The 27753-nt window shown below is 51.9% G+C and overlaps 1 protein-coding gene across 2 annotated transcripts in view; it reads right to left on the bottom strand.

Annotated features, from left to right (window-relative positions):
- Positions 1 to 27753, bottom strand: part of SMOC2 (SPARC related modular calcium binding 2) — a 163372-nt gene that overhangs the window by 85164 nt on the left and 50455 nt on the right. For both annotated transcript variants that reach the window (XM_074333859.1, XM_074333858.1), the window contains exons 3-5: positions 18614 to 18720; positions 17487 to 17586; positions 2681 to 2728 (exon numbers count right to left, since the gene is read on the bottom strand). In XM_074333859.1, the coding sequence (XP_074189960.1) occupies positions 2681 to 2728; positions 17487 to 17586; positions 18614 to 18720 (255 nt within the window). The remainder of the gene's footprint in view (positions 1 to 2680; positions 2729 to 17486; positions 17587 to 18613; positions 18721 to 27753) is intronic.

Below are 27753 nucleotides of genomic sequence, written 5' to 3'. Positions count from 1 at the left end.
CAGTGGGGAGCCAGGTACCCCGCACGTGCCCCATGTTCCTGAGTGGAAAGGCAGGGGTGAACGACTCATGGACTGAACTGCCCCGGGCACCTCTGTCCCCCTGAGGCCCCTCTGTCCCCTTGTGCAGGGGAATAATCCACGTGAGAGGCTAAGGTACGGGGGTGGGGAGGCGGGACGAGTGAAGGAGACCAGAGAAGGGAGGAGTGGGCGTGTGGGTGAGGAGAGGACTCCGGGTCATTTCACTGAAGACGCATATTCCAAATGAATAATCTGTATTTAATTTGTTGGAAACAGTCTTGGGGTTCCCTGGGAAAGCACAAAGTTTACAGGGTCCTGAAACCTAGCAGGATGACATGGCAAGTGACCTTTTGGATCCTCCTTGTAACGAGCGGGCCCCTGCTAGGGACGCGGTCACAGGGCCATTCGTGGGGGCTCTGAGAACCGGCCTAGTGTGTTCCACTCATGCACTTTTGTTATATAATAACTTCAGGCTCAAAATACAATAAACGTGGCACAGACAAGGACCGGCACACAGCTTGTCTAGTCACTGTGATCCACTACTTTACCCGTCGTCTGAAGAATAATGCAGTTTCTCAGAAGTTCTTTTCAGGGGGGAACCAAAAAGAAGTTTTCCAAAGCTCTTTCTCATTAAATAATCTCTTAAAAATAGTTTCCTATTTGTCAAAATACTGACAACATGTAAGACCATTTACTTGAAATATCCAAGCCTGATATTGACAGCAACCCTAAACTGAGCATTTTGCTATTGAATGTTTTGTAATCTTCTTCCAAGAAACTGAAATACTGGGATCACACTTAGAACATATTTAGAAGCCCTAAAAGCACAGAGTGAGAACAAGCCTTGGCATATTTAAAGGTCTTTTTAAACGACAACCGTCCAACACATCACCCGAGTTGTGCACGTCTGCTGAGGCCTAAGCAGGTCACATTTGGGGGCTACCAGCCTGTCCCCAGAATCACTGGGCTGAGCTAACCTTGGCGAGTGACGCCGGTGAGGGACATCCCTGAGGGGACGATGACTATGAGTGAGATGCCCCAACCTGTGCTCCCTCCCACCCCCGGTTCCAGCAGGAGCAGCACTTCCGTCTCCTGCCTGTGGCCTCCCTCTCCTGTCAGCATGACTCTTCCAGGGCCATCGTCCATGCTTGTCCCTTGAATACTTGCATCCAATATAACCAACCCACTGGCACCCACTGGGCTTGGCTTTGAGAAAATGAATTAAAGCGCATGGAGAGCTGTGTGCTTTCCGTTTTGCCCCTAGTAGAGTTTGCTGTCTCATTTCAATCTCCACGCATGTCTGAGACCGAGGGGCCTCCACAGGAAGTTTTCTTCCCTTAAACACACCGGTTCCCCCGGGATCTTTTGTCTTTGTTTTCTATTTTATTTTTAATACAGTGGACTCAACAGGTATCACAATGCATGAGATCAGGGAGCAGCCTCTGAAACAGTGTTTCCTTCCTTCCAGCTCGTCCTTTCAGCGCCTGATTAACCTTGCTGATCACTTCCTCTTTTCTGCAAAAGATCACTATGCCCATCCACGCGGCTTCGAATCTCACAGACGCCAGTCTGAGCCATTGGCTCTGCCATAGGCGGCTTCATCTGGTTCCCTTGCAAATGCGAGTCCTGTCGCAGTGTCCTGACCACGCCTGCCTGCCGCTGTCTTTCAGCTGGAAAACGGGCCATTTTCCCCAACTATGAGGAAACGTTTACACCTGTCTCAACTGCCACACCATCTGTCCATTCAAATGCCTCTTCTGTCCTAAAAAAACCCTTCCATCAACTGCTCCCTCCCCCAGCCCTCACTGAGCGCTCTCACAGGCTAGTAGCTGCTCCTGTGTCAATGTGCGTGTTTGTCTTTCTAATACAGACAGACTCTGCAATCCCCCCAGGGCAGGACCATGCCACCAGAGTGTCCTTGTTTAAGGGAGGTAGGTCCAACACAACTCAGGTCTACTTGGCTGTGGGTCACTTTTCTTTAGTACTGGTCAAACACTGCCTCTCTCACAAAAACAGTGACTTAGATTCAGTACTAAAATATGATTGTTATTCCATTTTGAAAATAACTTCTGACCTTAAAGGCTGATATAAGATAAAGGCAGAAAATATGTCAAAGGGTCTAAAGGGTGACAGTGGAGGAAAGGACACAGGGACAGGTGGGACTCAGCCATGATGGGCATGCAGCCCTCCAGACATGGGCTCGGATGCTACAGAGTGGTTTCTAAAGGAACGGATAACTGCCCCCTCTGGTTCCTGTTGGTACCCATCCCACAGGAAGTGGCTGCCCCAGGTGGATATAGTATTCTTCTCTCTTCCAAGGAAGACTTGAGACGACTCCACCTGCGGTACTCAATGATTTCCGTGCTTTAGCATCATACAGACCACAGCCAGAATACTGAACCTGCGTCCTCGCACAGGTATGGACTCCAGGGGACACCTAACAACATAAGCCAACATCAGGGCTTCTCAGACTTGGCTTGTGTTGGGGCCTGGCAATCCTAAGGGCTGCACAGATGTTCACTGAATTCGTAAGTAACAAACCACTTCAGCTCCCTTTATCATCACTGGCGCATGTTTAAATTTTAACTTGAGAACTTATTTTAAGGCATAAATTGGATAAGATGTAATATATCATCATGTAAATTCATTTTAAGATAGTTACCTGTTTTTCCTGTGCCTTCCCGTTGGGGTAACTTTTCATTTATGGAACCTAGAGGGGGAAAATAAGGAATGAGTTTACTTTGGCTCTCACGTGGCCATCAGTGGTTGTTACATAAATATTTTACCCCATTTTGATGAATGCCCAGCACTTTGTCGCTCCCTGGTTCAATTATACAAGCTGTCTAGAACCCTGAGGCGGCACGGTCGTCTGAAACCACAACTCCTAACGTGGGGAACATACTCGTAAGAGTAGGTTTTATCTCTGTTGCCTTCTTAACATACGTGTCTCCCCGAAAATAAGACCTAACTGGACAATCAGCTCTAATGCATCTTCTGGAGTAAAAATTAACATAAGACCCCGTCTTATTTTACTATAAGATTAGGTCTTATAATATAATATAATAAATATATAATATAATATAATATAATATAATATAATATAATATAATATAATAAGACCGGAAGGAAGTGTTTTCCTTTCTCCCCCATTACATGGAAACTGCTACAGGCACCAACATGTTTCCTCATCATTATCACACATACCCAAAGAAATAAAATAAATTCTGTTCAAAATTACTCTGGAGTTTATCTGCCAGTTCAGTGCAGAACACCCTATCCAGGGTTCGGGTAGAATTTCCCCGCTCAAATGCTAGGGGATACTTCTTAGCAAAAGCATTTCATGAACTAGAACTTGAAATTTATTGTTGGTTATTTCAACTTTGAATCTGATAATGAAATACAAACCAACACTTATGCTAAAGATAGAAACTACGCGCCATTCTGACAGTGCTGGACATTTAACAGCACTGGAGCAGGAGACACACAGCACCTCGTAGTGGAAAGGGGTCTCAAAGGACAGAGAAGGTGACAGAGCCTCCTGGCACGAGGACTCCCTCAAACACTGGCAGAAACTACCTGGTGGTGACGGGTTCTCCCACGCTTCCCAAACCACTTACAGGAACACGTCACGGCCATCCCCGACACCTCTCTCTGATAAACACGCGGTATCGCCAGCCTCCCAGCAGCTGAGCAGGAGACACCCCTTCTCCCCAGCTGCCTGCCTGGGCCGTAAGGGAGGATGTACATTTGCAAACTGAGTTTCGCCAGTGGATAAAAAGGACCCTATTCCCCACTTTATCTATTTGCACCATTTCCAGTGCTTGCCGAGGCCCCTGGTTATCTCCAGTCGCTGCTGTTACCATTTGATAGACCGTTACGTGGTCTCCAGGCATCAGAACCTGGGGTTAAACTCCTGCCTGGTATGAGTCCCCGGGACGTAAAACGGCCTCCCTGTGTGGCCTTCTCACAACGCTTTCAGGATCCCACTTTTCTGGTTTCTCCCTTTTGTACCATCTCTTTACAAATCCAGATTTCTTAAGAGCTTAAGTTTCTTAGTCATCGGTTTATTTTTATCATGTGATTCCGCAATGAGTCAAAAACCGTTTTCCACTTTTGGCTGGAAGTTATAATAGTTTGGTAATATTTCTGAATAGAACTACATAGGTTTTAATATCCTGAGCTAAATGTAAATGCCCTAAATAATAGTCAGATGCCCCCACGAGACTTTCCCAACCAAACGGAGACAATATTTTGTAACCTAAGGATGGAAGAGGCCAAACTGCTCGGTCATGATTTGATGAGAGGCTAAAAGCCGAAGACGGAATTCAGAAATGTTCTTTTCTCTCTGAATCAACCAACATTTCAGTTTTCTCATCAACCCCTAAATTCAGCCAGCACTTACTGGAATAAATCCATACAAAAATAATTCCATCTTGCCCTTCACATGTAAGAAATAATCTTAAAGCAGAAGCCAGGCTCCCTCGAGAGGCAGCTCCATGGTCCAAACATTAAAGGAGGTCCTGAGAGGGCCTTTGCTTCATCTTCCAACCACCTCTGGACAAGAAGACTCCCCCAAACTTCCTGCAACACCCCATCCCCAGGGACGTGGAAACGGCTGAGCCCCACCGTCCTCATGGCTAAACAACAATGCAAACGGGACCCACAGGTCCAGAATGAAAAGGCAGCTCCTTCTGTAATTACTTTGTTCCGGAAATAAGGATTTGCTGAAGAATTCCCGAGAGTTTGGAGCTTGCAAGATTCTAGGACGAGGGTGCAGGAAGGGGACCTGGAGGTGGGAATTGAAGACAGTGAAGAGATGCAAGCTGTGCACAGGGCGGGCGGCTGCACTGTCACGATCCAACCTCTGTTCTGTGACATGAGACTGCTCACCACTGCACCTCACCCAGATTCCAAAGGACATGGACCCTCCCACCAGTGAGAGTTCATTCCAGTCAAACACTCTTTTAAAAGGTCATCCTTTTTAGCAAGTAGGGCATGCGTTTCTGGTGAAGGAAACCACAAAAACACCATGTGAGCATGTCTACGGCTTAAGGGCGGAGTCCTGTCTCTCTGAGCACTTGGTGCAAACCCAGCTCCACTCAGCAATGCTGCCTTGGTGCCAAGCTGCCCGAAGGAGGGCACAGGCTCTGCTGGCAGAGCTGGTGGCCCCAGACAAGCCCCGTTCTCAAGTGCTACGTGCTCTGTAACAGTAGCTAAGGCGAGGAAGGCTGCCCTGCCTGCCAGAGGACGAGCACCGGCCTGAGGTCAGCCCACCGTGTGGCATGGGGTGCGGGTCAGCCACGAGCCCACACCTCCTTCAGAGGCGGGAACCAAGCCAGGGCCTCAGCCCTTTCCGGAAATCTCCTGGCCAATGGCACATGGACAAACAACACCACGTGGCTCTGCTTCCGCAAAAAAGACAGAGAGAGGCCAGAACAAAGGAAGGCAGGAACGAGAGTGGAAGGGACAGCGAGGGCCATGCTTGCCCCACTTTCTGGACCAGCATTTCCCTGTGCTGTGACCTCGCGTCACCTCGCTGACACACGGCTCCCTGAGGACAGAGTCCCATAAAGCCCTGCCCTGAACGTCAGTCTCTTCATCGCTCGGGGTGCTTCCCCACGGAAGCATCTCCAGGCTTTTCTCAGGAGCCACTGGTTGCCTCTCCCCTTGCCCCGCATCAGGACATGTGCGGTGACACACGACTGGGTGACTACCGGAAGGCAAGGCGTTGTGGGCAGAAAGCAGAACGTGGACTGCAGAACAGACGTACTCCCCACCGCTCCGTGGCCCTGGCACGAGCCTAGAGCCGTCCACACTCAGCGGCCTCGTCTGTACAGTGGGCAGGATATTCCTGCCTCAGGCTGAAGGGAGCTTGTCGCTGAAGGAACACACCAGAGGTGCCTGTGAGCGCTCACGCAAACATCCGGGTCACGTGATTCTATGCGTGTCTGTGTCACATATGACACGTATAGCCTCTCTGCACACAGCTATGTTTTACACGTGGAGAGGGCGACAACCCACTCACAAGGAGAATGCTGTCTCCACTCGGAGCAACGAGACAAAAATGTACAGCTACTGGCAGGGCACCGACAGGCCTGCACGAGCTCAGCCTCCCTCTGTGACAACTTTCACTCATTCATTCACTCATTCACCCATTCATTCATTCACTCATTCATTCACTCATTCACTCATTTACTCATTCATTCACTCACTCACTCATTCATTCATTGAACACATGCTCAGTGTGTTCCCACAGGTAAACCATGCAAGGGACACAGCATTAAAAAGTTTCATCTACTTTGGGGAGATGGGCATTAAACAGAAACTATCAAAATAACGTATGTCACAGTTGTGCACATAGCTGATGTCTACACAATCCCACTGTGTGTTGATCCTTTTAGTACCTCATATACATTGTCACTCACTGCGGATACAACCCAGTGATATGGCACTTTACTCATCGCACCCATGATACAGATGAGGAAATGGAGGTCCAGAGGCAAGTGGCCAGCCCAGGTCCCTTAGCCAGTAAGTGGCAGAGCCGCTTAGGGGAGCTCACTCTGTCAGAGCCATCAGGGCGGCCCCTCTGAGGAAGCCGGGAGGGAAGAGGCACGAGGCAGAGAGGACCTGGTGGGAAGGGGCACAGCATGTCCAGAGCACAGTGAGGGCTCAGGCCCCTCCAGGCCCCAGAAGTGTCCCCTGTGACGTGTCACCCATCCATGCCGCTCTGTGCACGTGGCCTGCCCCAAGTGACACCTCTGTCTTACCCTCTCGGCTTCTGCACAGCCCGCTGCGATGACCCTGTGCAGAAGGCCCTGAATAAGAGCGGGACGCCTGAGCATGACCTGAGAAGGCTCACGAGACGCTGGTTACGTGCAGGGGCCACTGTCGGAGTTCAGACACACATCCGTGCTCCGAGCTGTGAAGAGGCTTGGGCGGGGAACAAGGTGAAAAACAGTTGTGCACGACATGGCAGAGTGGGGCAGGGGGCCTGGCGCCGAGCGCCCCAGGAGAGAGGACGTGACACTGACACCAGAGTTCTTGATAAGCAGCCATCCCGTGTTGCTCTCCTGAGGAAGGCCCGCCCTAGCATGGGCGCCAGGGTAGCCAGCGCTGGATGCAGCCTGCACAACGCAGCTGTCCGAGCTCAGCTGCCGGTCAGTCAGTGCGGTCCCGTGCCTGCCCGGCTTACCTCCCAGGGTGGCTGCATACAAACCCAGTAATGTCTGCCACAGTGGGTGGGGAGCCGGCCTCCCAGAGCATAACACACCATCCGCAGGCCACTCCATCTGTCCGAGCAGTGTCACGCGGCCCTGCCTAGCTGGCCCCGTGCGTGAGGCTGTGCACTCTCTGCTCCTGTCCCCACGGCAGGCCTGAGTCTGAGCACGTTGCACTCATCAGGGCGAGGCAGGAAATGCTTCTTGTACCCACTGATCTGACTCAAACCCACCCACCGTGGTGCCGGCTGGGTATCCCACTGCGTGGGGCAGCCTTAGTGAGCCCCACATCCGGAGGCACATAGCAGAAGACACAGTATGTCTGTCATGTGACACTGTACACCAGACAAGCAACGTTTCCCAGACACCGTGACTCTCATGACCATAGACTATCCCTGAGTGTGTGACTCGGGAATACTGGCTTCACAGTAATCCGGGAGGAGACAGAGGAAGCCGCCGCCTTCGCACCTTCTGTGTCCATCAATGTGACAACAGGACATACAGACATGCCAGGTGGCCTCCAACATCCTGTGCATGAGCAGCTGGAAGGACCAACTTCACATCAGTGAGCGTTTCCAGCACGGAGCTGGACTTGCAGGTATCACTGTGGGCCGTGACACGGCTCGGAATGAATGGCCAGGCTCCAGAGGACGGAGCAAGCAGCCAGCCTTGGCCAGGTGGTGGTAAGGCTGGGACCCTGGATGAGGCAGCGGCCCCCACAGGCTGGGGGGCCACATTTGCCCCATCGCAGAATGAAGGGGTGCCTCCCGGTGGTGCTGACACCCATCGGTGGACAGGCCGTGAACCCACTGCACACAGGCGTCTCGTGTGAGGTCTTTCCCTTCCACCTGACATGGGCCCGTCTCACTTGCTCTCAGGACCACTGATGGCTGCAGCATCCCGGCACCTTCAGTGGCCCCGGCTCGGTCCCGGAGGTCCAAGTGCAGCTTGCAGTGCCCGTGAGCAGCCAGGGCCGCTGGCCACTGGAGCGCCTGCCAGGGGAGCCAACCACTCTCCTCCTGCAACAGCAGCACCGAAGAACAGGACAGTCCTGTGGGAACCGGAAGCACAGTTTCCTGCAACACAGCTGTGGTCCCAAACACGACGGCGCTCACAGAAGTGGAACTGGCCTTTGCAGCAGCTGGCGGCCTTGCCAGCAGAGCCAGCAGCCACACTGCCTTACTGAGTACGGGGAGCCCGGCACGCCCTGAATTCTGAGCCTGCCTTCCTTTCGCACTTGTTCTCACCAGCTTTCCCTCAGAGCCAGTGTTACACCTGCCCGCTTCAGACACCACACCCTCTTTCCAGGAACCTGGGGAGAGACTGGTGGCCTGGCCTTGACCTAGGCCAGGGCCAGAGGCCAGACGTGCTGACCACGGGGGCAGTCTCCAGGAGGGTGGGCACATCATGGGACCGTCTTACCTACTGGGTAGCAAGAGCAGGATCAGCTGGAGCCAGTGCCCGGTGCCCCTGTCCCTCAGGTGGCCCAGTAGACCAGCAAGGGTCCCTCTGAACGGATGAGCCCACCTGAACCACAGCCACACTGGGGAATGGTCAGTATCTTACATGGAGGTGAGATGAAAGGCCGTATCGTCTGGGTCCCATGGCCAGGGCTCTCAGGACAGCTGCCCACAGGACCACCCATCCCGCCTGCCGCAGGGAGGGTCACAGGGACCTTTCCCTGAGCCTCAGCTCTCTCCATCAGTTACCTGAAGGGTTCAGACCAAATGGACCCCAGCAGGTCGTTCAGGACACTTGGAAGAGAGACCAAGGAGGTACTATTTCCCTCCCTGCTGGACAGCGAGAGGCACTGACACAGGTGAGGACGGCCAGCAGGCCCAGGAGATGCAAGTCATGGTACATAGAGGTGACCAACCCTCCACCACAGGTCCTCTGAGCAGGGGCCACCCAGGAGCATCATGTCACCTGGAAACTTGTCCAAAAGGCGAGACCTCGGCCTCCCTCAGACCCACTAAGTCAGGAGCCGGGACTAGGCCACAGCAGTGTTATCACGCCCCCCTGCAGATTCTGAAGAAACGCAAGAGGCGGAGCTCTGAAGAAACAGCGTGGCCCTGTGCTTCCCGTGGCTCTTCTTAGGGTCCTGCACTGTGCAGGGCAGTGTCACGGTGATCACGCCAGTCTCCGGCAGGCTGCAGAGGGGACCCTGGCGAGCATGGTCTCTAGCACTCCTGGACATCTCCTGTTCTGCCATTTATTGTTCCATTTCTGTGCACGCCCAGAGAAACCAAACAAAATCCACTTGTTTCCGCTCGGACCTGTGTGGTGCCTGGGGGGTAAGACCTGCGGGCACCCCCTGTGTGCAGGCTTCCTGGGTTTTTGTTTCCATCCAGCGGGTCTGGCTCTGAGCAGTCGGGATTCCTGGTTAGCAGGGCATCAGAGAAAAGCAGCTTCTCAATGTGCCAACTGCTGAGCTGGGCACCTGATTATCCCACATCTGAGAATTTCCTCCTCGAAAATGGTGAAGGAAGGAATTACGTAAATCAAAATTTTTCGTTTCAAAATGAGAGATTACTTCTGGATTTACTTTCCATTAGTATCCACTTTAATGTCACTGTTTCATATACTTCCATTTCCTACGTGAGCATCTGATTTCACATGCTTCAATGGCAGGAGCAAATAAATGTGTGCAGCTGCCTCGCTCTTGCAGAAAGGTCAGGCAGCGTGTGGCTGGTTTCATAAATCTTCCCAACATTTGACTATTGTAGTTGCACATAAAAAAAGGTGCTGGGAAAAATGTACCATTTGTTTAAAAAAGTAAGAAGGAAAATCCATACACTTGTTTTTACATCTCTGCACATCTCGGGTACAGCACACCCCGTGTTCTTTAAATGGGGTTCCACAAATCAGGACCATTTGCTTCTAAAAGACTTCTTAATCACTTTTATAGTTTTATTAAATATTAGGAAATATGGAAAAAAGCCATTTGTGGAACAGGTGTGGAAAAGGGTGTTTTTGAAGTAATGAAAAATTCAATTAGAAATTAGCCAGCACAGTAAACAATGAAGTAATAAAAAGGAAAGTGCTAGCCATCTGAAAGCACTTTTTCTTCCTGAAAGGAAAAGTAATAATAAAAGTAATAAGCATTTTTCCTAAAAGGAAAAATAACAACACCAAAACACTGTTCAGCAAGTAGTTGAATAATTCAAAACCAAGTCCAAATTGAAACCGGCCCCATGAGGGTCTGGGGACAGGTGTGCACCAGGCAGAATGGGTCAGCGTGAGTCACGAGTCACTCACAGGTCCGCAGGCTGATTCTCACACAGGCAGTGACGTCGTGTTTGGCATAATAGCCACAACCTGTGGCCTTTCCTTTGAATATTTGACTTAATTTTTCTAACTTGCAGTATGAATCCAAAACCTTTAGAAACTCCCACGACCTGGAACTTTCATTGGAAATTTTGCACATGCTGTGTCGGTGTCGTGCGGGAGACCCTGCTCGCCGCGCCATTTTTCAGGCGGGGCGGCCTGCGGGGTCTCTGCTCCCACTCCCCACACAAGAACGCAGGACATGGTGAGGCCAACAAGGAACACCCACGGAGCCATAGGTAGGGGAGTCATACCACTACGGTCTCACTGGAGGCTGGGCCCACCGGACACGTGACCTGCCGTCCGCCTTTCCGCCGACCGACCACGACTCTCCTCCACTCTCTCGACTCTGTTCCTCTCTCCCGGCTCTCCTCTTCCGCTCTCCTCGGCTCTTCTCTTCCCCTCTCCTCAGCTCTGCTTGGCTCTGCTCGGCTCCTCGGCAATCCTCGGCTCTCCTCCGTAGCCGCAGCAGTTATACCAGCGGCCAATTGGCTAACCGGCCACAGCCGACGGCCGATCAGCCACAGCCGACGGCCATTCGCCACCCGAGCCAGCACCCTTCCACGTGAGGCCGAGAGCCTGTAAACTACTTTCTGGGGCTCTGTCCCCACAGTCGGCTACATCGAATTACCGTTTTATCTCATCACAGGTAAGATGCATTTCTTCAACATTTCAAAAATTGCCATAATGCTTTGTGTTAGAGAGTAATACATTTTATATTTTTCTCTAAAAAAATCACTTCTTTAGTGCTGTCTATACAGCAGGCCTCCTATCCATGGGGCCTACGTTCCATGAACCCCAGTGGATGCCTGAAATTGCAGGTTGTACCAAACCCTATATATAAAATGTTTTCCCTAGACATACAAACCTATGATAGTCTAATTTATAAATTAGGAACAATAAGAGATCAACACCAATACAATAAAATAGAACAATTGTAACAATATACGGTAATAAAAGTTATGCGAATGTGTCCTCTCTCTTGCTGTCAAAATATCTGGAATCTCCCATTTAATATTTTCGGACTGTGGTTGACCACACATAACTGAAACGGCAGAAAGTGAAACCATGGACGGGGTCGGCAGCATAAAGTTTGGCAGCCAAAGTTAGTACCTCACTGGTCTCCGTGTCCATATGAAAAATGGGCTCCATTTTCATGCATTTTCTACCTCTTTACATTTCCTTGGCAAGATATATTGACTATATTAATAACTATCTTTTTTCAGGAAGATAATTTGTAAGCCTAAAGAAAAAGGCACTTTGAAGGGAGAATAAAAAAGTTCCTCTGATCTGTAACCTTTCCAATTCAAGGGAACGATTTTGAATTTGAATTTGCATTTCAATAATTTTCATGAAGAAATACTTCAGGGACATGAGAAACCAACCGCAGCTGTGCTGTTGATTTCAGTCTTTGGGAATTCAGCTCTTCCGGGTGTTTTCATCAAGTCCCTCACTTTGTGGGGCACTAGGGAGACTCACTGGGGAAAAGTGAAAAACAAAACAGCTTCTCTGTATCAAGTTAACATTTTTCGGAAATCATTTAGGATATTGATAAGTACATGGAGTTCCACTATTCCGAGTGGAGGCTGAGACTTTAGTCATCGGAGGGAAATGCAAGGATCATGGTCAAATGCCTGTAAATAACATGCAGAGCGGTTATTTAATCTGACCCAAGGTCCTCTGTCGTTTATAACTGGGCCTCTGAGAACCCACACGAGCAGAGCGAACCCGGAACATGACCACGGGCTTCCTCATTCCTGTCGCGGGATTGCAGAGCCTTCAGTAACTAATGTTATCGAAGCATAGCTCATACTGATCTTATGAAAGTTGCCAGGAGATAAACAGAGATTCCTGCACTGTGAGCGAGGCCTCCTGACCGTTTGGCATGGCTGCCAGGTGAGGAAGGCTCCCACCCCTTCCCCAGCACCTCCCTACACCTGACCTTGTGGGGGGTGAATGTCTGCAGCCCCCTGCCTGTGGGGCATGTCCCCTCCTGTCGTCTGGAACTCGAAGGAAGTCCGCAGCTTCCTCCAGACATACCCCTCAAACTGAGGTACATGTGACCATTCTTTGGCTATTGTAACACCAAGAATTCTTGCACGTAGGTTCAGTTTACAGTGTGTCAAGCCGCTTTGTACTCAGGCCAGGATAAGCTCTTGGCCAGGGTGGGGGCTGAGATGAGGGAGATGAGATTAGAAAGCCTGAGGCTACTTCCAAATAATAGAGAAGAGGCAGCTGCAAAATCCTCCCTTGGAAAAAAGTCCTTTGTGCTGAAGCTGTGCTCCCTCCCCAGCGATGTCACTCTTCAAGTCTTTAAAACAAGATGAAAAAGAGAAAATCTCTCCAGAAAAAAACAGCCATCAGCTGTGTGCAGAGGGAGGCAGGCCTAGAGGACCGAGGGCTGCTCGGCGGCCCCGGCAGGTCCAGTATCTCCTGAAAGTCACCACTGCAAGAGCCTGAGCAGAACGGCATCTGCAGACGCAGGGGTTTGAGCCAACAGGGCAGGGGGCGTATACAAATCTCCTGGCCGCTAGCAGGCAGGGCAGCCGAATGCACCGGGACTGAGCTCAGAGCAGCCCTGGTCCTAAATCCCTGCTGGTAGCGACGGTTGCCATGGACACGCCCCTCTCTCTGGCAGTCTTGCTCACTGCCCTGGCGGACTTGGGGCAAACAACAGAGGGGCAAACCGAGGAGCAGGGTACTCTCAGGAACAAAGGGTGGGAACGAGACCATCTGCCCCATTCCTGGGCCCGGCTAACTTGTCCCTCTCTCAGGACCCGTGTCCCCAAGGAGGCCTCTGGGGATTGTCCTGGACAGAGCGTCGGGGCTGGGTGTGTCTGTGTGGCTCTCCCAGGCCACCAGCACCTTGCCTGGCAGATGCTTTATGAGCATTGCCCGTGAGTAAATTAATCAACAGTAAACGGTGATCTTCTTGGGATGGAGGTCATGTGTGGAAGTCCCCACGTGTACTAGGTGGACAGGACGCAGACACTGTCGCTTGCTACAGCAGAGGGCTGGGGCTTTCTGAGGCTCTCACATGTGTCAGCCATTCAAACACCAGCAAGCAGGTGTCCATAGGGGCAAAGTGGCCTCTCGTCCTGAAGCTCCCTGCCTCACTCTGAGTCGCAACGCACATGGCTGACCGTCACCAGTGGTGAAAATCTGTGCTGCTCGCTCCCCGTTTCCCGACCATAGCCGTCAAGGAGGGGGTGACTGTGACGAGAGCTCATTAAAGCAGAGGGTGGTTTTCAGACTCAGGACGGGGAGTAGCTTGGAGCTTCTGGTCCTCGAAGCAGCTTCTGGGGCCACGCGGCCCTGGATCTCAGGGCCAGGCCTCACACACATCCTAACTCATTCCATCTCTGATGAGGACGTCGAGGCCCGTGATCTTACGTCATGGGAACTAGGGGGACTGTGGGCTATGAGACAAAGCTATAGATTGACATCCGAGCTCTGTCACGAGCACAGAGGCCTTGGGTACAGCTCCTGCCTGTGAAGCAGAAGGTAACACCACCCCAGCCCAGGCTGCTGTGACACCCAACATGTCTGTCCCCATGATGCGGCCAAGGGCGCCCAAGCCACGCCCGCTGTCTCCACCCCAGGGCATCACTGCTGGCTCCCCTTACCACTGGTCTTCCCACGTCCTCATTCACGTCTTTTCCGACCCTCCCCTAGAGCCGCCGGGGCCTCCGTTCCTTAACTGCCTCCAGCCAGCTCCCAAGCACCTGTCCCCTTCCCTGCTTCAAACCCCCCAGGGAAGGGGGTCCAACCCATGAACACGCTTTGGGAGAAGTCAGTCTGTGTGTTTCCTCTCCTGACATATTTGCACTTTTACCTTCTTAAACCCGTGAAATGTTGCACGACCTCCTCATCAGTGCACGGCACCTCATCCCCACACACAGGTGGAGGCCCTGGGCTCCAGAGCAGGGGACCGAGTCCCTACACCTTCCCCTTCGCAAGCACAGGTGTCACGCTGCATGCCACCTGCCGTGCCCACTGTGTGACCCCGGGCCCGTGTCCGACCCTCAGGCTGCCCTAAGAGCCAGGCTGACCTCCGAGCTCTGGGCTCTCGTCCTTCCACTCAGGACTGTACTGGAACCACCTGTCATTGTCACCGACGGCAGCTGCTCTCACTTTCCTCACTGCTTAGCTTTCCGCTGTGTGAATCGAGCAAAGCACCCTCAACCCTAATAGAAGCAGATCCCCACGCCCAGCGTGGGCCCCAGGTGGCTGTGTCACTTCCAGGTCTACTGAGTGATAAGCAGCATCGTACAAGCTTCCTGGCGGTTACTGCTGAGGACAGATGTCTTGCCGTCATAGCAAGAACCACGAGGGCTGGTTAAGGACAGGCTGAGACCGGCACCAACACTACCTCATTCTTCCTGCTGATGAATAGGAATTGGGGTGCTTCGCACTAATGCCATAAAAAAGGCATAAATCCTCCCCTTTGGAAGGTCTTTCTGGGAGCCCTGAGGAGGTGGGGGTGGGCAGGGGCTCCCCCTCCAAGCACACGTGGGTGTGCTTCCTGCCGGGTCTGCGCGGGCGATAAACACACGTGTGCACCATCTGAGTGACAGCCACTGTGTATGGCTCAGCTCGAAATCCCTCTCTGATTTCCAAGTGGCTACAGCATGTACCTACATGGTGAATTTGGTATAAATTCCAGGACAAAAGGTAACTACTGAATGCTGATGTCTCCCCAGTTCTGATAAGCGGGATGGGAACCGTTCCCTTCCTGACAGATAGTGGGTGACGCGCCCTCACAAGTGCCAGCTCAGGGGGGAACGCACCTGGACACTGAGGCCCTGCAGTCTGCAGATGGAGCCTCCGGGCAGCTGTGACTTGTCAGTCATCACTGAGGCCTGCAAAGGGACGTCCCATCGTCCCACTTTGCTGCAGTTTCTGTGAGGTTGTGTCTACATCTGGGAAAACTTAAATTACATGATGCCAGAGTCTATCATAAACTTCACACGTGTGTGTGTGTGTGTGTCTGTGTGTGTGTGTCTGTGTGTGTGTCTGTGTGTGTGTGTCTGTGTGTGTCTGTATGTCTGTGTATGTGTGAGTGTGTGTGTGTGTGTGTGTCTGTGTGTGTGTGTGTTTGGTGTGTGATCCTCCCAACTTCAAAGTTTTCTCAAACTCCCCACAACTCTACAAAGTTTCACACATGTCCTAACCCAGGCACCTGCTCTCCCAGGCCCAAGGTTTTGCTAAATCAATACGTGAATATATATGACTTGGGACTAACAAGTTTTTTCCATAACTCTGTGGGAGTGATGGAATAAATTAGCACCAACAGGTGAGAGGCGACCGTGGCCACGCCAGCAGGCAGCTCACAGCCACCAGATGCTGCCACGACAGCGAACGAGCCCACTCACGGAGAGCGGGGCTGAGAAGTTGGCCAGCTTACCCCGCGCTGCACGTTTAATATGAAATCTGTCGCCCCCACCCCCCAGAGGCTCCCCACATGGTAAACACCAGACCTTCACAAAAGGACACAAGGCCCTTTCTCCCATAACCCATCATTGGGACCAAAAGCTCCAGATGGGTGTGAACAGAATGGGGCATTTCTAGGTAGTAAAGTGTTACTAATACCTGGTTAGAAAAAAGAGTGTGTGTGAATAGCACAGTGGTTTGAGCCCAAAAGCAAAGTATTACTTGGAGAATCTAAGAATTGCAGCAGATTTTGCACATGGTTTTCTCAGAAAGTTCTCTGGGATCCTACGGAATGCTTCCAAAGAGCTCACTGGAACCACAGACACAGCTATCACCCCACTTCTTCCTTTGTAAAGTGAGTCCGGACTCCAAAGGCTGCGATGTGGGTGGAGGGCGTGCGTGAAGGCGTCTTTCAGGGAGGGAAACACGCGGACCCAACTTCATGTGTTCTGTTCTTTTTTCATTTACTCCATGCGTTTGTAAAAGAATTATTAGGTGCAATGTTAGCTCACTAAAAATATTTCTACAGCCATTTTTAGGTCTTGCTGGAAAAATAGTTTTTAAAAATAAATATATTTTAATTCCACATCATGTGCACCCCACGGTTTTTAAGTGGGGACCAGTCACTGGCAATATAAGCTTTCGTGTTACTGTTAATTACACATGTCACCATTCTGAGGCGTGGCTCCTGCTATACATGTCTGAGTCATGCCAGAATTTCTAATTATAAAACGCCCTCCTTTAAATAGAAAATAAATCTCAAAGAAAACTCGAAATGCCAATGTTTCAATATTGACAAATCAGGAAGGTGTTTTGTACTTTCTTATTGTTATGCGATGACGTTTTGCCTATTTTCGTAAGTCTCATCTAGAAACTGACACACAGACCATGAAATTTCTTCATAGATGATCTGACAGTTCTCCCCAAACAATTAATCAAAACTCAGGCCGCAGACCATTTTCAAATGCAAATGATCCGAATCATTTCTAATGTTTTTGGTAAAATCTTACTGGAACACAGACTATTTTATAGATTGTTCTCCTGCCAGTGTTATTACCTCCGTACATCGTGCCCTCTTCTGAGTAATAACACAAATAAACCATCTGGAGATGGAGCTATAAAGAATGATCCAGTTTTCCTGCAAACACATACATACAAAACCAGAATTTGTTGCTTTTCTCGCCAAAGAAAACATTGGGTCCTTTCCACCGTTGACTGGAGCCCTGGCAGTTATTTCTGAACATCAAGAATCACGAGTCCCTGTGACCTGTCCCGGTTCAGCCCCAGCCTTTTGTTGGTTTTGCTGCATTTAAAATACAGTTTCATCATATGTTAGGGTTTGTCCAGCAACACAAACCCCTTCCCCTAGCTCCTCACGAGGCCACCAAAGCTGAGTTTCTTTTGAATCATGAGCCAACGTGGGTAAGAAGATCAGGAGATCAGCCCCCTGATGGCAGCGGAAGGCGCCCCCATAAGTGAAATCCGACCTACCAGGGCACCGGGGTGTCTTGTGGGCCACGGCGGTGCCACTGATGGGCCTCCCGTTGGGCGTGACACACCAGCAGTATCCCGTGTAGCTGTGACACTGGACCTGGAGAGGCGACAGGACAGTGGTCAGTACTCACAGTGCCTCAGTGGTGGTGAGGCCCCGTCCTTCCCTTAGGAGGCCCACTGCATCGCAATACTCGGCTGAGAGAGTGTGATGGCCTGGACTGAGCATTTGACAGAAAAACGCAACCGAGGGCGTTTACCGACAGCTGGCGTGTGCTGCCACCCGAACTATTATCTACTCCTCACCATCTCTGAGATGGAGCCCAAGCCCTCATCTGACACACGAGGCCCCAAGGTTCCAGCTGTTCAGGGTCTCTCAGGTGGCCCAGGGCAGAGTCAAGGAGAAGACACTGGTCAGCCCGTTAGCGGACAGTCTTTCCATCACACGCCTGGGTCCCTTGGCATCTGTCCGACTAGGCAGTGACACTGCCTGCAGTGCTAACCTGTCTCCATTGCTCTCTCTCGCTCCTTAATCTTCCAAAGGTGAAACGATGAATTAAAAAATGTGTGGGGCTCCCGTTAGTATCAGAGAGCCCACAGCAGATGCCGTGTTGTTTTTCCACCCAAAGCTACGTAGTCAGCGTCAGGAATTGCTCTTAACCAGGAGGGACAGTATGTGTGACGACAATGTTGGCGTGCCTGGGAGAGGGGCCTGGGTCACTGACCAAGGTGTCAGAGCAAAGCGAGACGCTTCAGGGGCCACGGCCTCCGTGTCTGGAGTCTTGCGAGCTCATGGCTGGCACTGACGTTCTGATTCTAGTGCGAGCTCCACCGGAACTAAAATTACACTGAAAGCAGGTTCTCATCAGGTCAGCACACTGGACAGACTCACTGAGGAAGCTGCCCCGTTCCCACCACACGGTAATGAAGGTGACTGGGGGGCAATGACACGAATACCTGCCCCAGGAAGGAATTCACATACGCCTGCTCGTGAAGGTGAGGCCGGGGGTGGGGGGTCTCACGCTCCACTGTGTGAAGGGTGGTTTCCCGCTGCGACCCTGGCTGTCTCCTCCCTCTAGCTCTGGTCCCCACCGCTGGCCCTCCCACGGCTCAGGCGCAGTCTTAACCTGACTGTAGGTGCCGTCGTCGTTGCATTCCGGAATGAAGACCTGCTGGAGCTCCTTCCGGGCCTGCTCCTGGGTGTACTTCCTCTCGGCCACACACCTGGACACGTCTGCAGGAAAACACAGAGCAGAGACGGCTGTCATGGCACAGGAAGATGGAAGACGCGAACGCGTGAGTCACAGAGGAGCGTCCCGATGGCCGAGGCTGGCGGGTCCCCTGGGCGAGCAAGCCCGAGCAGAATGGCAGGCCTCGAGCTACGCGCACACTGTGTGTCACGCAGTAACAGGCTCGCGTGGTCAGGGAGCGGGGTCACCTGTGTACAGAGGGGAGCAGAGGCCCAGGAAAGGTTCTGGTTTAGCCTGGTGCAACGTGGGCAATGGTGACCCAGCAGCTGCAGTGCAGGCCAGGCCGACTCTTTAGGCTCAAGGACGGGCGTCTAAGTACATGGGGTCCAGTCCACACACCATGAAGGACTGGGTCTCAAACCACAGTTAGAATCAGACCAAACACACTGGTCCAGACGGAGGGAGTGTTAGGGCGCCTCGGAGGGCAGGTGACATCCTGGCCCTCAGCTGGGGGCCCAGGGGACCTGCCCGTCTGCAGACCACCGTTGTGAGGAAACAAGCCATGGTGGCCTCTTCTCTCGGCAGCTATGTTTCCTAGGACCTCAGAGTGACACTAAGCTGCCAACGTTAAGTGTGACGATGCAGTAGATAAAAGGGTCCAATCTGCTTAGCACTCCTCTCATCCGTCCCGACTTTTCACACACTCGTGTTAAAATTACAACATAATTTGACGTAAAGTACGGTCGTCCTTCTGCTTCTTAGGAAGATACCCCTCAGAACTCAAGAAAGTAGAGGAAAAGTCTAACAACACTGAAGCGTAACAGGTTCCGCTGTGGACACCACGGCCGTCCATGGGCACCGTGCGTGTGTAAGTGACGGCCCTGAGCAGCCCAGCCCGGAAGCTTCTCCCCTTGGCCGTGCAGTCCGCACTGCGCCCACACTGCCTGGGAACCAGAAAGGGCGCTGGGTGCGACTCCCCGTGAAAGGTTGACGGTGCAACTACCATGGCCAGGCCCCCTCTCTGCCTGACCCCAGCCAGGGGGGCTGGCTCTAAGGAGTGCCCGTGCCCAGCTGACAAGAGGCTGTGCGGTCCCCACCCCCGGCCACAGGCCCTGGGACACAACCGCAAGGACAACGCCCACTGCATTCAGCCTTGTATAATGCAGCTCATTTGAATGTTAAACCGTGCAAGGAATGGCTTTCCCAACTTTTCTTAAACATTTCCAGATTTAAATAACAAGTTATCCAGATCTTCACGGCCCTCTGGATGTGGCCACCGCCCAGCGTCTTTAGTTGGTGACTTTCTGATTGCCTGGTAGTAAAAGCTGCTGGCTACACAGTGCCATCTGGGCAGCAGCCCCCAGGCTCCGGGCCGCTGGCGACAGCTCCGGGCGTCAGTGTGCTGACACAGCCCCTGCTGGTGGAGGCCCCGAGCCCGGGCTGTGGGGTGCCGTGGGCAGGCTGCCTGCCGCACAGACCCTCACGGGCTCAGGGCCTGCCATCCGCATGGACGCTTGGCCTGCCAACCCACTCAGCAACGTGGTTTTAATGCAGTCTGTGTTTAGCTGACGAGGAATCACTGTTTGCTGGACCTCTGTCCCGTGTTTGGAAGACAACCTGTGGTTTGACTGTCTAAAGAGAAAGTATGACATGCAGGGTCTCTGCACGGTGCAGACGGAGGTGCAAATTACATCTAATGCTTGAGCTGTCGTGGAACTTGTCAGAAAGCGCACATTTTCCAAACCCTGCACGGGCCCTGTTCCCGGCTTGGATGCCTTCTTTTAAAGACGTCACATCTGCCTTTGGCCGGACGGTTCTGGAACCTGCACCCTCGTGTTTGATAGAGTACGAATCCTAGGTCTGTGCCTGCGTGTTGCTAACCATTTAATCAGAGGAAACTGTGGGCCTGTGCCCACCGTCCCTTGGAAGAAAGTCTGTCACCACCTGAGGTGGCTTGCCTCACCTGAGGTGGCTTTTCCCCATTCCAGGTCCTCTGAGTCAGGTGCAAGGGCTTTACCACTGAGAAGAGTCTGAACAGCAGCCCCCAAACCAGGTGTGCTGAAACTCACAAAAGCTTGAGGGGTTTCCTCCAAAACTGATGCCACCACCCCGTGATATTTTTGTTTTGTTATTTACTTTGTTGTGGTGAGAACCCGGAACCTGGGATCCACCCTCTCAGACAACACACTGTGGTGAGTGAGTGTCACATCACAGACCTCCCCCGGCCTGTCCTCAGCTCATCTGCTATGGTCCCCAGAGTCCTGAATGTCACTTCACACCATTGCCTGACTAATGTCTACACACTGTCCGCGAAATGCAATGCCCCCCTGACAGAAATCACAGCACGAAGTTATATTAGCCCCAGCTTCCCCTTTTACGTCACCTCTGAAAGAACACAGCGAAAAGGCTCACGCTTTCCCTCGAGGCTCTAGGTGCAGGTCCGAACCTGTCCCCTGGCTGTAGATTAACTATTTGTGCATTCATGCTTAGATTGAAAATTAAACAGGTCCTGAACTGTTCAGTGCCTTGTTGAGGTTTCACTCTGGACAATTTACTTTTAACTGTTTGAAAATTAAATCCTCAGAACCCAAGCACCATAATTTTTTTATTATGACGCAACTACACAAAACGTAAAATTCATCATTTTAACCATTTTAAAGTGTATGATTCAGCGGCATTTAGCTTGCCCACAATGTTGTGTAACCACCTCCTCCATCGGGTTCCAGAACATTTTCTCCACCCCGAAAGGAAACCCAGGCCACTGAGGAGCCACTCCCACCCCTCCCCCAACTGCCCAGCTGCTCTTCGTCTCTATGGCTTTGCCTGTTCTGGGCATTTCATAGACGTGGACTCAGAAGACGTGGCCTTTTGTGACTGGATTCTCTCAGCTGGCATATTTCGAGGTCATCCACATTGAAGTGTGTGCCAGCAAGCACACCATCCCTTCTTACGGCAGAATGACGCGTCTTTGTGTGGATAAACCACCATTCGCCTGTTCACCTGTAGACGGACACCTGGGTGTTCCCACCTTTTGGCCACTGAGCGTAATGCTGCTGTGGACACCCACAGACACGTTTCTGTGTGGACAGGTTTTCAAGTCTTTTGGATCTGGACCTAGGATGGCAATATCTGCTCCTATGATGATTCTGTGTTTACCTGCCAGACAAACCACTAACCCATTTTCCACAGCAGCTGAACCATTTTACATCCCTGTCAAACGGGACAAAGCTTTCCTTCTACATCCTCACCGCTATTTATGTCTTGTCTTTTTCACTCCTTATTGTTAATAGCCAGGAAGTGGTATCACGTAACTTTTTGGCTCACAGTGATTTGTCAACTCTATGCTCAGTGTTTACCTCGTAGGAAAAATCCCTCACAAGTGAAAATTATAATATTAATATCTTCATGCAATAAAATACTATTTTAATCTTCTTCTAAGGAAAGATAACCACTGTACTAGACCAAAGGAAAACCATCTGATGCACAGTTGCTCCCCTATCTTTAGAGAGCTTTGTTCTTACCCAAAACAGCAGGCGCTTCAGAAGGAGCCACTGTGCTCAGCAAGCTTCCCCACCAACAGGTTTTCTGTAGGAAGCATTGTGAGGAGTGGTGGGTTAGTAACAAGGAGCTTAGCAAGCAGCTTATTTACCTGGTTAGTAATCTGCTCTCTCAGTTGAGCAGTAAAATAGATTCCTTTTCCAGTGTGATCACAAAACTTGTTTAGACATCAAGAGGCATCAGAAGCTATCAGAATGCAATGCTCGCTATAAACCAGAAATAAACGACGATGCTTTACAATGGCTGTTTCTAACGACGTTTTTCAATTAATCAGGAAGCAAATAATTTCCTTCTTTGCTAAAATCACTCCAAACAGGATTAAGCAACACTTGGAAGAGAACTTTGCTGAGGAATTTGGAAAGCGGCCGTCAGATGGGACTGCGCGCTTGACCAGAATGAGGTCAGCAGACATGATGCTCGCATGTGACCCTGGACTCAACACTCTCTCAGCGCTCCTTGTGGGGTCACCTGTCCGGCACGCCGCAGTGCCGAGGTGACGGGAACGTGAGCCAGCATTCCTTGAGCCCCTGCGTTTGTCTCCCACGGTGTGGAGCTAACACAGGTGGAGCATGACAAGTTCCTTGTGTGCGGCAGGAACCCCCGGGAACGCGGAACGGCTGCAGCGTCCCATTGTGTTAACACACAGTGAAAGTTCTGCCAGATAGTTTTCCGGTCAGCAGACGCACTGACTCTGGGTCTAGGCTGGCACTGAGTGGGCATTAAGTGGGCACAGTGCTGGAAGCCCCAGGGTCAGCTCAGCTGTCACGGCTGTGCCCTCGTGGCCCAGTTTGGGGCCTGGCACAGGCGAGCCCAGCGTTAGAAAGTGGGAGCTGGGCCGGCGAGAGCAGCCAGATGAAGGGAGCCCTGCTCGGTAGTGGGCACAGAAAGAGCCCCAGGCGGGCATGCCTTTCGTTTCAGTTGGCACCTAATGATGACAGACGCTGTGTTTCAAAAGTTGTGATACTTTTCCCACCTATCATTTTGAAGGTCAGACTCAGAAAAATTAAGAATTCTGTGTTGCAATGTTCTTTGGCATAAATGAAATATCTTTTCCCTTCTTAATACAGACAGACGTGCTTTGATAAATGGGCAGAACGCCCCACAAGCCCGTCCCCCACCAACGTGCAGGCGCTCAGTGAAGTTTGTAACATTTCACTGGAGAGAAAAGGAACTTAGTTTTCATTTTTAGTAAGTATTATAGCTATAAATGCTTGAAGACAGAAACAAACTATAATAGGAACACCCTGAATACTAATGGGGGTTGCCAAGTCATGAAGGAAAAAATGAAAATAAACTGCAAACTATTGCAAGAATACATTATTCAGATGGTTTTTTATGGCATTCCGACAGGAAACAACCGATCCTATGATCTCTCTGATAACTGATAACCACAACCATCAAAGCATCAAAGTAGGTCGTTATACAAGAGGTCAGCAAACCTTCCCTGGGAAGTCTGGCTATGACCTCCAGGGGGGAGCCGAGCCGATCTAAGGCCGCACTGCAATGAACTCGGACTCCAGGGATTGCTACAGCCAGCAGAAAACTGGTCACTAATATTCTTAAAAAGTCTGTGTGTTTCTGATCGTTGCTGGACCATGGGAGCGATGATGCCACCTCTTGTTATGATGCCTTCAATCTATAAAGAGGGACATTTCCAACATCAGACCTGCTAGCACACCATGAAGGTGCCAACGGACACTGGTTTGGGTAAGATTCCTGCAAGAGACGGGCTCAGAGCGAGCACCACCACGCTTGACGGTTGTCCAGACAGCAGGCCTGCAGAAGGAAGACGTCGAATAGACATAGCCTGAGGCAGGGCCAAAGACCCGGCCTAGAGGCCTGGGGAGAAAGAGAGTCACACACACAGGCACACACACACACAGGCACACACACACAGGCACCCACACACGCGCACACACACACAGGCACACACACACGCGCACACACACACAGGCACACACACACGCGCACACACACACAGGCACACACGCACACACACAGGCACACACACACACGCACACACACGCACACACACAGGCACAGCCCACATAGACTTTTTTCATGAAATACCTGTTTCACTGAACAAAACAACAGCAGGCTAACAACTGATTTATAGGAACTAAGTGCCCTTTTGGGCTTCCGCCAGCCCCCAGACGCAGCTACAGGCGACAGCCGTCCCCACAGACGACATCATCCCACGCTTAAGCAGAGTGGCAGGTGATGAAGCATCTGATGTAAAGGCTTGTTAGGCACATTTTTCTGATCAGAAAAATCACCGAACAGAAGGGATTCTCAGTGCTCTCTGGTCCAACTACCTACTTTAAAGACGAGACGACAGGGCCGAATGTGGCCCCCAGGCAGTCAGAGGCCCAGCAAGCATCTTCTCACAGGCTCTGTGATCCTGACCTTGGCAGCACCAGAAAACCCGGCAGCACCAGAAAACCCGGCAGCACCAGAAAACCCGGCAGCTGGCAAGATGCGGGCGCAGCTCCTCGCCCGCTGCTCCTGGTCCCCTGGGCCCCAGCTGGCGTGCTCCTGCTCCAAGCACCACGTGGAGAGCCACGCGGGTGGGGCTCCTGTCAGGCTGGGCGGGAAGGTGACGCCACCTGTCTTCAGTGACGAGTGCGAAGAGGCCTGAGCAGGTCACAGGACAGTCACTACACTTAGGTTTTTATCATTGTTTAATAAAAAGTAGGTAAAAGCTACATAGAGGACACACTGTGGCAACACTGTGGAGAATGGCCATGACGGGCTCCTTGGGCCTTAAAGAAAGGACACCTGACAACCCCATTCGTTTCAGGAATGACAAGCCCTGCTGACCGTCAGTGGGTTACCGCCTTCCACTGAATTTCTAAAACAGGCGTGCACAGCAGCGTAAGCTGTCTTTTCCCACAGGACTTGGCAGAAGGCACACTGAGCCCAGCATCCCGAGATGCCGATCCGTGGGCCGCCCTTGGAGCACACGTCCCCAAGAGGAAGGTGCTGCTGCTGACGGCTGACACGGCCCTGGTCCCCAGGTAGGACAGTCAGGGCTGTCCTGAGACCCACGCGCCCTTGCTGTCCCTCGCCTCAGGGGAGCCCCTGAGAGAAGGTGTGACACCAAACGACTGCTCTGACCGCCACCAACAGGACAGAGCTGCAGAGACGGTTCCAGGCGGTGGCCGTGGTGTGAGGGCTCAGCACACAGTCCCAGGGTCACGAGGCCACGGGTTTCCTCAGGGAACGCCAAGGTCAACGCTTGTCTGAGCAGGTCGGACCAGTGGGAAGGCCCTGGGTCAATGCAGACACTGAGATTTCTGTGCAGTGGCGGCTACTTGGCCAGACTGACTCTGCCTGTCCCCCTGGGGTCCTCACAGGGAGAGAGCAGGGCTCTGCAAACGCGTCACAATGCTGGCACTGGTCACTGTGCCCCCCACGCTGTGGGGTGCCATCTGCCTCCATCACGACCCTGCTGGCTCCTGCAGCCCTGTCCCACGTGCCGGCTTGCTGGTCACAGGGTCCACCACTGCCATGGTGGCCAGGACAGCGACCAGGAGCCACTGGCAGCCGACCCGGAAAGTGGAAAACGTTCTGGAACAACATTCCTTTCCTTACACATTGGCCCATGTTAGGCTCTCGGTCTCGGAAAACTCCTAGGACGCTGCCTGGTCAGGTGTCTGTTATGGCTTCAGTTCCAGAAATCTCAGCATCGTTCCAGCATCTCCTGGCACTTGACTCTCCTCCTCCGTCTCCTTCTTTTTCAGCTATTTTAATTTAACGCCAGACATTTTGTTGAAAAGAAAGACAGCCCCAATGGTCTCAGATTAAAAGAAAACAGTAATGTGTTTGCTGAGTTCTAAAAACACAAATTCCACACATTTCTCAAAAAGTATGAGAAACCTCTTCCATATGAAGCCCTCAGTCCACTCAGGGTCAATGGCCATCGTCACGTGAAATGCATAAAACGTTTCAATCCAACTTAGTTAAATAGGGACGGAAATATTTAAATCATTGTTTCCACACCAGTGCTTCCCGAAGGACAGGCGTACGGGACTGTCCCCCCCCAGACATGTGACCAGCCCTCAAAACATGCAGCTCAGCACTCGCCAAGTCGATCCCACGAAACACACACCAAGTCCCGCACGGGGATCGGCAGAGGAACATGGGCGGTTACTCGTGTCACCTGAGGGACATCAGGGCACGTCATCTCCTCTTTCACATTCAGAGCAGAAAGCTCTCCCCTGGGTGTGCTGTGAATGTCAGTGTTTGTGCCCTTAGAGAACAGAGCAGGTGGCAGCGGGGACACCTGTCTTCAGGTCCCGTCAGCAGCAGGGCTCACATTGCCTCCCATTCACTGTGAACTGGTTCTGCCACACTGGCTCAGGCAGGCCAGGGGGTGTCAAGTGCTGGACCTGGGGGGCTGGGCTGGTAAGTGACCGGCAGCGTACTGCAGCCTGGGTGAAGGACAGTCCCCTGTGATGAGGTCCTATTTCTGCCATGAGCCCCAGTCCAAGCGAAAGGCTGCTTCTGGAGGGTAACGCTGGTTAGAGCCTGGAATCCCTTTCCAGGGCCACCCCCAAGATGAGGGCTAAAAGCAGGACCTCAGAGTCCCAGCGCTTCACCCAAACCTGGCACGTCCCAGGTGCATATGGCCCTCTTATTTGAAAACCTACCGCCTGGCCAACAATCTCTCGTTAAAGGGGCTTTAACATCTGCTGCCCATGGCAGTTGAAGCACCAAACGAACATGACTTTGAAGTCTGTGGGTACCTGTGCATTCTTTCATTTCAGTCCTTTTGATTTAAATTAAACTTGCTTTTACGAGGTAAGTTGTATTTTTCCCTACTTCTCCCTTACTGCATTTTTTTTGAGTTACAAATTTATGGTATGAAATTTGCTTAATGAAGTAAGTGAGAATGCCCACCAAGGGAATTATCCAGAAAACTTAGGCTGGATCCAAACACACATAAGGTAACAAAGGTATTACCTACGGAGACATCTGTGTTTAACACGAATTCACGCCCTGTCCAGTAGCAGCCGGTCTTGACCCTGCAGGTGGGCGTGGCAGAGGGCCGAGGTGGAAGGCCATGGGGACAGGCCACCTCCACCAGCCGTGGGACACGGACGCTCTGGCCTTGGATTTCCAGCCGGAGACCTGGACTGCAGTCTAGGTCCCACTAACGCTCACAGATGCCAAACGCAGATGCTCAATGTGGTGCCAAACTGGCCGCTGCGGCAGGACACAGGATTGGGGGTATCCAATGGGACGTGGTCGGAAAAGGAACACACAACTCACCACTTCCACAGCTCTTGTGCTCACAGGCTCCGCTGGCGTAGGCGATGGCTTCTAGAAGCTTCTCTAAAGAGATCGCCTGATATTTGAATGTACTCTTAAATCGCTCCCTGTTTGTCAGCACAGGTGACTGGGGTGCGTAACCACAGCCGAGGCCTGAGGCTCCGTGCCAAGCGGCCTGTGATCGATGTGTTTGGTGTCATGAAGCAGATGCAGAGGGACAGGGCCCAGTCCCTTCCAGGTGTGCT

This window comes from Rhinolophus sinicus, linkage group LG05 (genome assembly GCF_036562045.2).
Source record: "Rhinolophus sinicus isolate RSC01 linkage group LG05, ASM3656204v1, whole genome shotgun sequence".
NCBI classification, from domain to species: domain Eukaryota; kingdom Metazoa; phylum Chordata; class Mammalia; order Chiroptera; family Rhinolophidae; genus Rhinolophus; species Rhinolophus sinicus.
Note: the sequence above shows the minus strand (reverse complement) of the source record. Positions and strands in the feature narration are given on the sequence as shown.